Source organism: Aulonocara stuartgranti, assembly GCF_965226115.1.
Source record: "Aulonocara stuartgranti genome assembly, chromosome: 9".
Lineage (NCBI taxonomy): Eukaryota > Metazoa > Chordata > Actinopteri > Cichliformes > Cichlidae > Aulonocara > Aulonocara stuartgranti.
Window position 1 is genome coordinate 31,567,678 of NC_138960.1, and position 12,983 is coordinate 31,580,660.

Sequence of the window (12,983 nt, forward strand, 5' to 3'; positions counted from 1 at the left end):
CTAAGCGAGTAAAATCCTGAATTTGGATGATAAAACAAACTAAACCACCGTTTGGATCGATATCTGCATCGATCTGCCCACCCTTGTCTCCTGGATCGTAGCTGAGATCAGCGTGAACCACGTGGGTCTCTGCTCCCTGATCTGTTTCCTGTGTTTGGAAAGAGTTGCAGCTTCATCGCGGAGTTTCTCTCGGTTTGTGGGCTCATCTAAAGGTAAGCACCGAGCTAACTTTACTGTGAGTTCAGTTCATGTTGAGTTTAGCTCCTGAATGAGGTCTTCTGCTGCTCTCCTCGGTGTCTGTTCACAGTTTATTGTGAACACGTTGAGAGAAGAGTGAGAGAGTGTTTGGAGAAAAACACCAGCTAATCATTAGCTCAGCATGCTGGGAGAAGTTGAGTGTTTGCTGTGATGCACAGGAAGATGTTAACAAAAACTAATGAAACAGAGATGAAAGTAAACCGTGTTCATATTTGAAAGCACAGAGAATAAAAATATATTGTGTTGGTTAATGTGCAGCTCTTGGTGATTTGGGAGAATCATGTTTTTAATCGTGTTGTGGATTAAATGTTGGGTTTGATTTCATTTTGTCTACAGAAGTTTTTCCCACCTGTGATCGTTCAGATTGATTTGTTGGTTTGACTTGAATCATGTGAAGGTTTAAAGCTGCACTTCCCCCAAAAAGAATAAAGTATAATCATGAAGAATGTAATAATGTCTTCCTGTGTCAAACACAGCTGCAGTCAAAGCAGGAAGGAAAGCACTGAAACCACTGATCAATGACCATGAGTACTGTGGGAAATATAAATGTTGTAATTTTAAATAAGTGCCATATTAATCAAGAGGTTATAGAAAGTTTAAACTGGAAGACATTTAAAGTAGTGTTTTGCTTGTAACTGCATACGTGCCTGCGCAGATTAGAACAGGATGGACTCAGGATGTGTCATATACGATCATGGGGCCTCACAACGAGAAACAGGAAACAGATGGAGGTGAGAGAGTGCTGAAACCGTTAGTGAGGAACAAACATCAATACTATAAAAGGAGTTGCAGACAACTGTAACTCACTGGCGCATGTTATGTTATCTGCTTACGCATGAAGGGGCGTGAACCCTGACATGTAAAACTGTGTATCGAAGTGCTTCCTCTTTGAGATCTACTGGACTACGCTGAGGGTGGTGTCGTGTACATCTCCCACATATGTGCTTAATAAATAATTGTTGTTGACTGGACAAGATCTGAGTAATGTTTTTTTGTTCTCAGCCCAACATCAAAGAATCAGGACAGTACCGTTCACAGACAGTTGGGGAATGGCTGCACAGAATCAAACTTTTAGGAGTGGTGGAGGTGGTGGGACTGGGGGGCTGAAGCAGTTGAAAGTGTGGGGTGGGGGAGTGACAGGTCTGTCCCTGTTTGTGGAAACCACAGGAGGAGCTGTTCAGGCTGTTGCTGGGTGTGAATTGTTGATGGAGTCTTTAAACTTGTAGTTGCTGTTTTCCAGACTGAAGCAGAGTCGTTAGCTGAAAACTGGTTTTAGAGGTTCATTCAGGACACCTTCTCAGGCTCTTACAGCCTTACCTGTATCATAACAAAGTGTATAAACCCCAATCCACCTTTAACATGGTCCTTCTCCCAAACCTTCAAATAGGACTTTCTGGCCCTGTCATAGTAAAGGGCTGCTTAGAATATTAGAGCCAATGTCACAAAGTTCCTCCTGAAGTATAAGTGAGTGAGAGAGTTTCCTCACTTTGCAGCACAACACGTCTCACAAGATTTCTACAAGCAATCAGAGTGAAATTTGTACTTTGTGTTGTCAGATGAACATATGAGACACTTTGACTCTTCAGTGCAGTGTGGAGCCTAACAAAGATCTGTTTTGTGTCCCAGCTGATCAGCAGGAGGAGAAGAGTCTGACGGAGCAGCAGAGGAACATTTTCAGCCATCTGGACTCAGCTGAGTCACTACAGAGGAAACAATGAGCTCAACACAGGAGGTGAGGAAAATATCACAGTTTCACCAAATAATCAGTCACGTCTAAAACTCTCATCCTCCCAACCTGTTATATGACTGTGTTGTATATTATGTTGTTTTTTAGAGACCACAGCACATGTTAAAATAAGGAAGGTTTATTCATAAAAAATATTTATTAATCAAATAGACAAAACATTTTTTCATCATCCCCAAAAATACACGTTCATAGCACCACAACAGCAGCCCGATATCAGACAGAAGCTGTCAGCTGCGCTCTGTAGAGTGGGAAATTATTATGAAACTCTTCAAACTCTCTTTACTCTATACTTAAGTACAGATATTAGTGTTAAAAAATACTTCAGTAAAAGTATTCATTCAACTTCTTTACTTAAGTAACAGTGAAAAAGTACAGGCTCTGAAATGTAATCAGAGTAAGAAAGTAAAAGTAGCTCCTTGAAGAACTTTTTAACCACATGTTTTTATCCAAAGTTAACTGAACCTTGTGCTTTATTAATGTAATAATAAAATAAGATTAGTAAATGAAGTACAAACTATTTATTTCTAATAAAGGTTCTCTGTTTGAATCAGTTAATTAGAAAATGAAGGAAAATAAAACATATGTGTATTTTCTGTTGCCTACATTGTAGAGCGTGACTTTGCCTCTAAACAGGAACATGAGCAGGGAAGAGGTTAAAGTGGGATTGAGCAGGTGGGAACCCTAAAATCAGCTGTAGTGGCTCAGCGTGGGGAAAAGAATCACAGCTCACAATAATTTCTGTTGAGAGCTCCAGTAGATTTTCTTCAAGTACAGGCTGTGATCAGCTGACCTGCTGCTCTCTGTGGATGTACACAACTGAATTTTGCTGATGTTTGTTGATAGAAACGCTGCATTTGAAATTACCTGTTTGTTCAGGTGCTGTGCAAAAAAGAAAGAAGAACAACGTCTCACTTTAACTCCTGACTATGACTCACAGTTTTGCGTCTTTCATCTCTTTTTATGTTTCATACCCTGGTGATTAGTACACGATCAGGATTGTCTTTCATGTGTTACTTTTCAGGCTCAAATTGGTTTGATGTTTGAAACCAAAAGTAAAAAGTCTGTTTTGATAATATAATGAGTAGAAAGTGTTTTTTTTTTTTTTTCTGTGGGAAGTAAAACTAAGGAAAATAAGGAAAAAATATTTTAGTGTTTGAACAGTCATGAATTATTTTTAACAGCAGGTTGGATGTAATGTGTTTCCACTACCAGCAGGTGGGGATAAGAGACCTTTAATGTGTTTGGTGCCACACTCCACCTTCAGGTTTAAAACTAGTGTTAATGGAGGGAGTTTGAAGGTTGAGTTTGTTCCACGACTGCATTTCACTCACTGCCTCTGTTTGTATCTCTGTCACTGCAGGACCAACATGGAGCGAGAAGTCAGCGCTCTCAGGAGGCCGACAAACCTCACAGAAGAAAGGGAGAGAAAACATACAGCTGTGACGAGTGTGGGATGGGATTTACTCTGAAGTCTAATCTAAAACATCATCAGATCATCCACACTGGAGAGAAACCGTTCAGCTGTGACTTGTGTGGAAAGACTTTTCCCAGGAAGGATTCCCTAAAAAACCACCAACTCATCCACAGTGGAGTTAAAGCGTACAGCTGTGATCAGTGTGGCAGAGCTTTTACTCAAAGTGGCCACTTACAGAGGCATCTAGTTACCCACTCTGGAATTAAGGCATACAGCTGTGACATCTGTGGGAAAACCTTCAGTCAGATAGGGCACCGAAATACACATCTACGCATTCACACCGGACATGATGTGTACTGCTGTGATCAGTGTGGCAAACGGTTTATAACCAACATGCAGTTACAACGCCACATGTTTACCCACACTGAGGAGAGACCTTATAAATGTGACCTGTGTGAGAAGACTTTTAAATCTCCACATTACCTGAGACGACACCAACAGATCCACACCAGAAAGAGACTCTACAAGCGCAGTTACTGTGAGGTATGTATTTATATTTTTATCTTGTCATTTTAGCCTGACTGTTTGGAACAACTCCGCAAATTAAACTGTGTTAGCATGTTAGCAATTCTACTGCCTGGAAAAGGCTGCATCAAGGCGGCACAGTTAATCTGCCTCAGATTGTTTTGCAGCATGTTTCATAATCTGAAAAAAAAAAAAACGTGTCACATGTACAGACCCAATATCTGATTTCAACACATGAGGACTTACATGTAAGCTTTAATTTCCAGTTGATCAAATCCCACTGAGCAGTCCTTCCCTTTAAATCTAACCTCTCTTCTTCCTCTCCTGTCCTGTGTGTCTTATCTTTCTCCATCTCTGAGTGAAGTTAGCTCTCTTTCTTTTCTCTCCCTGTGATGTGCAGCAGCTGGACCTTTAGCCAGCAACACACTGTGAGACAAACTGCACACAAACAGTTTGTGTGTTTGCTGATGTTTGTTGATAGAAACGCTGCATTTGAAATTACCTGTTTGTTCAGGTGCTGTGCAAAAAAGAAAGAAGAACAACGTCTCACTTTAACTCCTGACTATGACTCACAGTTTTGCCTCTTTCATCTCTTTTTCTGTTTCATACCCTGGTGATTAGTACACGATCAGGATTGTCTTTCATGTGTTACTTTTCAGGCTCAAATCAGTTTGATGTTTGATGCCCTTAGTGATGAAATAACTCCCCTCAAATTTCTCAAACCAAAAGTAAAAAAGACTGTTTTGAAAATGTAATGAGTAGAAAGTCCTTTTTGTTTGAGGAGTAAAAGTAAAAAAAAAAAGTCAAAAATATTCTAGAGTGTTTGAACAGTCATGAATTATTTTAAAACCAGGTTGGATGTAATGTGTTAGAACTACCAGCAGGTGGGGATAAGAGACCTTTAAGGTGTTTGGTGCCACGCTCCACCTTCAGGTTTAAAACTAGTGTTAATGGAGGGAGTTTGAAGGTTGAGTTTGTTCCACGACTGCATTTCACTCACTGCCTCTGTTTGTATCTCTGTCACTGCAGGACCAACGTGGACCGAGAAGTCAGCGCTCTCAGGAGGCCGACAAACCTCACAGAAGAAAGGGAGAGAAAAAACACACCTGTGACGATTGTGGGAAGGATTTTACTGAGAAGGATAAACTGAAGCAGCATCAGGTCATCCACACTGGAGTTAAAGCGTACAGCTGTGACTTGTGTGGAAAGACTTTTCCCAGGAAGGATTCCCTAAAGAGACACCAAGTCATCCACAGTGGAGTTAAAGCGTACACCTGTGATCAGTGTGGCAGAGCTTTTACTGACAGTAGCAACTTAAAGGCTCATCTAGTTACCCACTCTGGAATTAAAGCATACAGCTGTGACATCTGTGGAAAAACTTTCAGCCTGATTGTGAGCAGAAATACACACCTACGCATTCACACCGGACATGATGTGTACTGCTGTGATCAGTGTGGTAAACACTTTACAAGAAACCAGCAGTTACAACAACACATGTTTACCCACACTGAGGAGAGACCTCATAAATGTGACCTGTGTGAGAAGACTTTTAAAGCTCCACGTTACCTGAGACGACACCAACAGATCCACACCAGAAAGAGACTCTCGAAGCGCAGTTACTGTGAGGTATGTATTTATGTTTTTATCTTGTCATTTTAGCCTGACTGTTTGGAACAACTCTGCTCATTAAACTGTGTTAGCATGTTAACAATTCTACTGCATGAAAAGGCTGCATCTGAGGCGGCACAGTTAATCTGCCTCAGATTGTTTTGCAGCAAGTTTCATAATCTGAAAAAAAGACATAAAATCATATGTACAGACTAGAGATGGACCAATCCGATATTATGTATCTGTCTTATACTGACGTAAATTATTGGATCGGATATCGGAGAGAAATAAAAAATGTAATCTGATCCATTAAATATCAAAAAAGCACTTCACAAAACTTACGACATGGCGTAACTCGGCTCATAACCGTAGCACGTGGCAGCAGTATGCATCACGTGATAAAGTGGTTGTGGCGTGCGGGACCTGTCTGCAGTCTGTTTGAGCATTTGGAGCCTTGCTACCAATCCGGCATTTCATCTCCGAGGAAGTTTTCCCCGAGAGAAGTAAAGCAAGTGTGTAAGTTCATCTCTGAATGTTTGTAAAGCATTCCAGCGTTAAGCTTAACAACCGATATATGGAGCGACTGCCTCTTCTCTCTCCCTCCCTCTCCTGCTGCTACTTCAATCATGAAACTGCTTAATGATCAGCTGATCGGCTTTTCTGTCGCGAGTCCGTCTCTCTTGTTTGTTTTTGGCCCACTTCGCACCAGAAAGAGGAAACCAGCGGCTGAACAACTGCAGCACGTTTAAGCTTGATAAGCTGTTGTTAGAATTTATTTACGTTCTACACCAGGATCTTTTTCTACGTAGCTGACGCTGGTAACTGTGCAGGGGCTGATCTAGCAAAGTTTAGCCAGGGGGGCCGATAGGGCATTAACAGGGAAAAGGGGGCACAAAGACATATTTTTCTTTCATATTCTCATTTAAAATGTCTAGCTTTTAATAAATAATTATACGAAGCTTACACCCAAAGTTTTAATCTGATGTAAAATGTATAGAAGTTCATTACTGTATATAGTAACTATCAAGTCTAATATACCCTAGTAAGCTATACTACTTTTTCCTTTGGGAAGGTCCCATCTGTGCAGTCTGCAAATCTGTTGAAGATGTTGAATCTATTTAAATGTTCTTGAAAAATAATTGATTTCCTTGCAAGTATCATGAGGTGGAGGGTGGGTGGTTGCCTTTTGTTTTTGTTTTTTTTTGCTGGGAGTTTTAGAGCCCTATTAGTTAGGTTGCTTACTCTTTAAAATACCAGAATAGGGAGGATGGAGTAGGTTTACATTCATTAGATTGGTCAGTATTGCTGAACTATGAAATATTTTGGGTGCAGTGTATTTTTTGCATACAGGTATAACAGAATAGCTTTAGTTTTTTTTTTTTTTTTTTTTTTTGTTGTTTTTACTTGAGCATGAACTTATACAAAAAGCAGCAAGATATTTAAAAAAACAGCTTTATTGATTAAAAACACACTATATGTCAAGAGATGTTTGTTTTCATATAATTTGATCAGCTTCATGAAATGTGCTAAACGTCAATGTGACTTTTCACCCAATAACCTTGTGATGAATTTATCCAGCTACTGAACCATTTCCTGTTTTTTGAGTACAAATGTAGAAAAGGGAAAGAACCCGTTGCTTTTAGTACACTCTGTACAAAGTGTAGACAGGAAACTGCAGGTTTGCAGAGCATGTTTTTTACAGAAGTGAAACTATAATCTTAAGTGTGTATGTGCTGATTCTGTTGCTCTGAGTGACGTTGTTATTTTTGTACACACACACACACACACACACACACACACACACACACACACACAGACATGTATAAATGTACCACGCAGGCAGATCGCAGATTCGCAGATCTCAGAAGTGACTGCCCACGCGTGTAAATACGACTGCAGTCTTTGTGTTTTCTAACTCAGGTGTCTTAGCTGAAGAATTACAGGGTGATTTAAAGAAATCCCCTGTCACTATATCAGATTCATATCGACAGATATCCAAATTTATGATATCGGTATCGGACATAACAAAGTGGTATCGTGCCATCTCTAGTACAGACCCAATATCTGATTTCAACACATGAGGACTTACATGTAAGCTTTAATCTCCAGTTGATCAAATCCCACTGAGCAGTCCTTCCCTTTAAATCTAACCTCTCTTCTTCCTCTCCTGTCCTGTGTGTCTTATCTTTCTCCATCTCTGAGTGAAGTTAGCTCTCTTTCTTTTCTCTCCCTGTGATGTACAGCAGCTGGACCTTTAGCCAGCAACACACTGTGAGACAAACTGCACACAAACAGTTTGTGTGTTTGCTGATGTTTGTTGATAGAAACGCTGCATTTGAAATTACCTGTTTGTTCAGGTGCTGTGCAAAAAAGAAAGAAGAACAACGTCTCACTTTAACTCCTGACTATGACTCACAGTTTTGCCTCTTTCATCTCTTTTTATGTTTCATACCCTGGTGATTAGTACACGATCAGGATTATTTCATGTGTTAATTTTCAGGCTCAAATCAGTTTGAGTTTGAAACCAAAAGTAAAAAGTCTATTTTGAAAATATAATGAGTAGAAAGTCTTTTTTTCTGTGGGGAGTAAAAGTAAGGAAAATAAGGAAAAGATTATTTTAGAGTGTTTGAACAGTCATGAATTATTTTTAACACCAGGTTGGATGTAATGTGTTAGAACTACCAGCAGGTGGGGATAAGATGCCTTTAAGGTGTTTGGTGCCACACTCCACCTTCAGGTTTAAAACTAGTGTTAATGGAGGGAGTTTGAAGGTTGAGTTTGTTCTACGACTGCATTTCACTCACTGCCTCTGTTTGTATCTCTGTCACTGCAGGACCAACATGGAGCGAGAAGTCAGCGCTCTCAGGAGGCCGACAAACCTCACAGAAGAAAGGGAGAGAAAACATACACCTGTGATGAGTGTGGGAAGGGTTTTATTTCCAAGTGTCACCTGAAACATCATCAGGTCATCCACACTGGAGAGAGACCGTTCAGCTGTGACTTGTGTGGAAAGTCTTTTTCCAGGAAGGATTCCCTAAAAAACCACCAACTCATCCACAGTGGAGTTAAAGCGTACACCTGTGATCAGTGTGGAAGAGCTTTTGCTCAAAGTGGCCACTTACAGAGTCATCTAGTTACCCACTCTGGAATTAAGGCATACAGCTGTGACATCTGTGGGAAAACCTTCAGCCGGTTAGGGAACCGAAATACACACCTACGCATTCACACCAGACATGATGTGTACTGCTGTGATCAATGTGGCAAACAGTTTATAACCAACAAACAGTTCCAACGCCACATGTTTACCCACACTGAGGAGAGACCTTATAAAGCTCCACATTACCCGAGAGTACACCAACAGATCCACACCAGAAAGAGACTCTCCAAGTGCAGTTACTGTGAGGTATGTATTTATATTTTTAACTTGTCATTTTAGCCTGACTGTTTGGAACAATTATGCTCATTAAACTGTCTCAGCTAGGGGTGGGTTTTGATAATCAATTTACTGATTAAAATCAATTCTGGCTTGGATAACGTGACATCAATTCATTAAAATTCTGAATCGATTTTTCTAATATAATTTTATTTTGCTCGACATGCCCGAATCTCAGGTGAAACCTCACAAAATTTTGACAACCACCAAACAGTAAATGAGAGCAGGTACACGGATTCTGCACAAAGACGTAAACACAAAGCGCCGACCCGCAGATCAGAATCAGTGAGATGTCGCCTTTCTCACCCGACAGCACGGACACGGTCGGGGCTGAAGGCTTGCAGCTCACTGATTCTGATGTTTCGTCAATTCTACTACATGAAAAAGCAGCTCTGAGTTATTATTCAGATTTTCATTTCAGTTATGATTTTTGTTTGTTTTTTATTTGCTCTTTATTTCAGGCGATGTTCAGGATAAAAGTGTTGAAGGACTGACTTACACTGTCTTCGTGTCTTTGTTTAGAAGCAGAGCGACACAGATGGATCCAGTTCTCAACCCTGTCATCACTGTGGTGGTGGGAAAGACTTTCGTTGTGACCTTTGTGGAAAAAATTGCAGTCAAGTCAAGTCAAGTAGTCAAGTATTTATTTATTGTCATTGTCAAAGAACAATGAAATTGCGTTTGGGGCTTCCGTACACCCGTAAAAAAAAAACAAAAAAAACCCCTTAACCCTTTAGAGCCGATCGGAGCGGGAACGCTCTGTTATGCGTAACTATTTTTAAATCCCAGTAGCTCTGCAACCACGTAAGCTAGCGCAAAATTTTTTTTTGCATATGAAACCGGAGGAGTTGTACTTACATATTGTGCCATCAGCTTGTCCTAGGTCACGGTTTCCTTCCACATAAAGCTTAGCAAAAACTGCATAAAAAGCGCTTGCAGGAACAAAAACATAATATTCCAGAAACACGCTTTGCCGGTCCGATCAGCTGTTCAAAACACTTCCTACGTTGGAATAGACGTCAGCGCGAACTTTTGCATTTCCGCCATTACCTGGCCGAAACCGGAAGTGACGTCATTTTCGCGGAAATGTAGTCTTTTTTGCGATCAGGGCCTCAGGGCCTATACTGCTCTTTTTAAAAGTTATCTTTGACTTTATGACTTTCTGTGTCGTTTCTGGGATGCTTAGGACTCATATTGCACTGCTGGAAATAGTTTATTTTGATGCATATGCTGCTTTTTTGCAAATTTGCACTATAATATTTATTTTCGTTTTTCCTGCAGTGTATAAAAATTGGTGTATTTCAAAAATAAAACTATGAAGACACTCAAAATAAATTTCCTGTGGTGGGAAACTATTTTGTGCAACTTTTTTGTATTTACAGTTTTGAGGGATAAGCCTCTTAAATTTCTCTAACTACAAATATATGTTAAAAAATCAAAAACGATTTTCAATTTTTTTTGTAGTTTATTGCACTTTTTTTGCAATTTATGTAATTACTATGCACTTAATGAATATATATTATTAAAATCTGGGCTATAATGGTTGTATTGATATATAGCAACTTGAAATGCTCCCAAAAATGGCTCCACAGCATGTAAAAATATAATATAAGCTCTGGCGGACTTGGTTCTATGGTAGGTCTTAAAGGGTTAAAACCCAAGTGTAAATATTTAACCCAGTGTAACTTCAGTGCAATGAGACAATCCTTAGCAACAACATGAGAACAAGACAGGTAATGTTCATAGGACATTCAGACAAAGAACTGAGAAACATGACAAAATGCAACAATGCAACCCGTTCAATATTATTGTACTGTGAGATATGATGGTTGTCTATTTAAGAAAGAAGGGGAGGGGGGGGGGAAGAGAGAATAAAGATATAATGCACCAATGCAAACCAGTTCAGTGCTATTAAGAAGTTGGATATGGTTATTGTCCGTGAGAGGGGGGCAGAGAGGGGAGGGGGGCAGAATTCAGGAGCCTCACAGCCTGTGGATACAGGCTGTTGGCCAGTCTGGATGTTCTGGCCTGTATAGACCTGTACCTTCTCCCTGAGGGCAGCAGGTGGAAAAGGTGGCGCGCAGGGTGATGTTGGTCCCGCAGGATACTGTGCACCTTCAGACAGCGAGTGGGGAAGATATTACTAATCTCTGGCAGAATTGTTCCAATAATTCTGCCAGCTTCTTTCACCACCCGCTGGAGTGCTTGCTGGTTGGCCTTGGTGCAGCTGGGGAGCCACACTAGAAATCCATGCGTCAGGACGCTGCTGATGGCACAGTTGTAGAAGTTCAACATCAGAGATCTGGGAATGTGTGCGCTCCGTAGTCTCCTCAGGTAGTAGAGGCGCTGTTGGGCCTTCCGTGCAACTAAGGTGATATGGTTGCCCCAGGACAGGTCCTCGGTCACAGTTACCCCCAAGAATTTAAAACTGCTCACCCTCTCCACCGCCTCACTGCCAATGAAGAGAGGCAGATGGTTGTTATGACCCTTCCTCCGGAAATCTACAATGATCTCCTTGGTCTTTTTGGTGTTTAAGACCAAGTTATTGTCGTGGCACCATGACTCTAGTTGTTGCACCTCTGTCCTATAGTTTGTCTCATCGTTGTTGGATATAAGTCCGAGCACTGTGGTGTCATCGGCAAACTTAACAATGAGATTGGACGCGCAGGAGGAAATACAGTCATGGGTGAAGAGGGTGTATAGCAGAGGGCTCAGGACACACCCCTGAGGGGCACCAATACACCTTAAAAACACATCAACGTAGACACACTGGAGAAGAACTGAAATACTGCAAAGAATGTGGGAGAAGCTTCACCACATCAAGTGGATTAAAACGACATGAACTCATTCACAGTGGGACAAAAAAGCACATCTGTGATCAGTGTGGGTCATCTTTCATTACTGCAAGTGGGCTTAAAACACACAAGTCCACACAGGAGAGAAACCATACAAGTGCAGATACTGTGACAAAAGCTTCTCACAATCAGCTAATCGTAACTATCATGAACGTACACACATGGAAGGAAACTACAGCTGTGACCAGTGTGACAAGAGCTTCAGGAATCTCAGTTCATACTCCGAACACAAACGATCCCACGTTACTAAAAAACTGTTTCACTGTTACCAATGTGCCAAACATTCACCTCATTGTCTGCTCTGTGCAAACATCAGCGTGATCACTCAGGGCTGAAATCACTTCCATCACTGGATCACAGTGAATCTAAAGAGACAGAAAGATCCTCTGGTTTCAGTGTCAGACTCAAAACCCTTGAGATCAGACTCCACAGAGTTCAGAGTGAATCTCCTATAAAGATCTGATGAGGCAACTATGAATGAAAATGGTTCCCTAGTCTCATTTTAAGGTTTCTAAACTGTTCTGCTTCAGTGTTCATGTCGAGTGGTTCGCTATGTTCCAGCAGTTGGATGAAGAAGTTTGAGCTGTGATTTCATTTCCTGTATTTCAGAGTAAAGGCTGAAGTGACAAATGGAAACATGTTTACAGTCAGTCAGATGAACTATTTTCAGTGGCACAGATGGAGGTTTATCAGAGGAGGAGACTTGGCTGCTCTCCACTCACACTGAACAGGGTTCCTGCAGCTTATTAAAAATCTGACCTGAAAGTTATGAAAAATTTCCTTGTAACACTGAGTTACAGTAGGGGGGCTGCTCCGTAATCCAGTTCAATAACACATCTCCTGACATTAAACGTAAGCTTATTTAATAATGTGGATCTCTTTTGTCCAGATTTTTATTCAGAGGCAGCAACTGTGGTAAGAATTGACCCGGATCTTTACAGATCTTACAGTTTAGTATCAAGTTCATTTCCTTGTTGATGCAGAGCCAGAATTTAGATATTTTTAGACAATCCCATAAAAGACGCATGTAAGTTCCATCTGCTGTTTTACATTTGAGAAAAAAGTTTGAAAGATCTTTAAAATCTTTTATTTTTTCTAAACTTGCTGTAGGTATTAAAACTTATGATTTTGTGTTTAAGATGT

At 40.6% G+C, this 12,983-nt stretch overlaps 1 protein-coding gene across 5 annotated transcripts in view; it reads left to right on the forward strand.

The window, feature by feature from the left end:
* The window catches only part of LOC309713791 (uncharacterized protein), a 29,483-nt gene extending 16,774 nt beyond the window's left edge, over window positions 1-12,709 (forward strand). For 3 of the 5 annotated variants that reach the window (XM_082545644.1, XM_082545645.1, XM_082545642.1), the window contains 4 exons: window positions 3,366-3,962; window positions 4,974-5,570; window positions 8,386-8,955; window positions 9,508-12,709. In XM_082545644.1, the coding sequence (XP_082401770.1) occupies window positions 3,366-3,962; window positions 4,974-5,570; window positions 8,386-8,955; window positions 9,508-9,714 (1,971 nt within the window). In that variant the 3' untranslated portion in view covers window positions 9,715-12,709. The remainder of the gene's footprint in view (window positions 1-3,365; window positions 3,963-4,973; window positions 5,571-8,385; window positions 8,956-9,507) is intronic. The other 2 variants (XM_082545643.1, XM_082545646.1) reach the window with 2 other exon arrangements.
* Window positions 12,710-12,983: the final 274 nt, after the last annotated feature.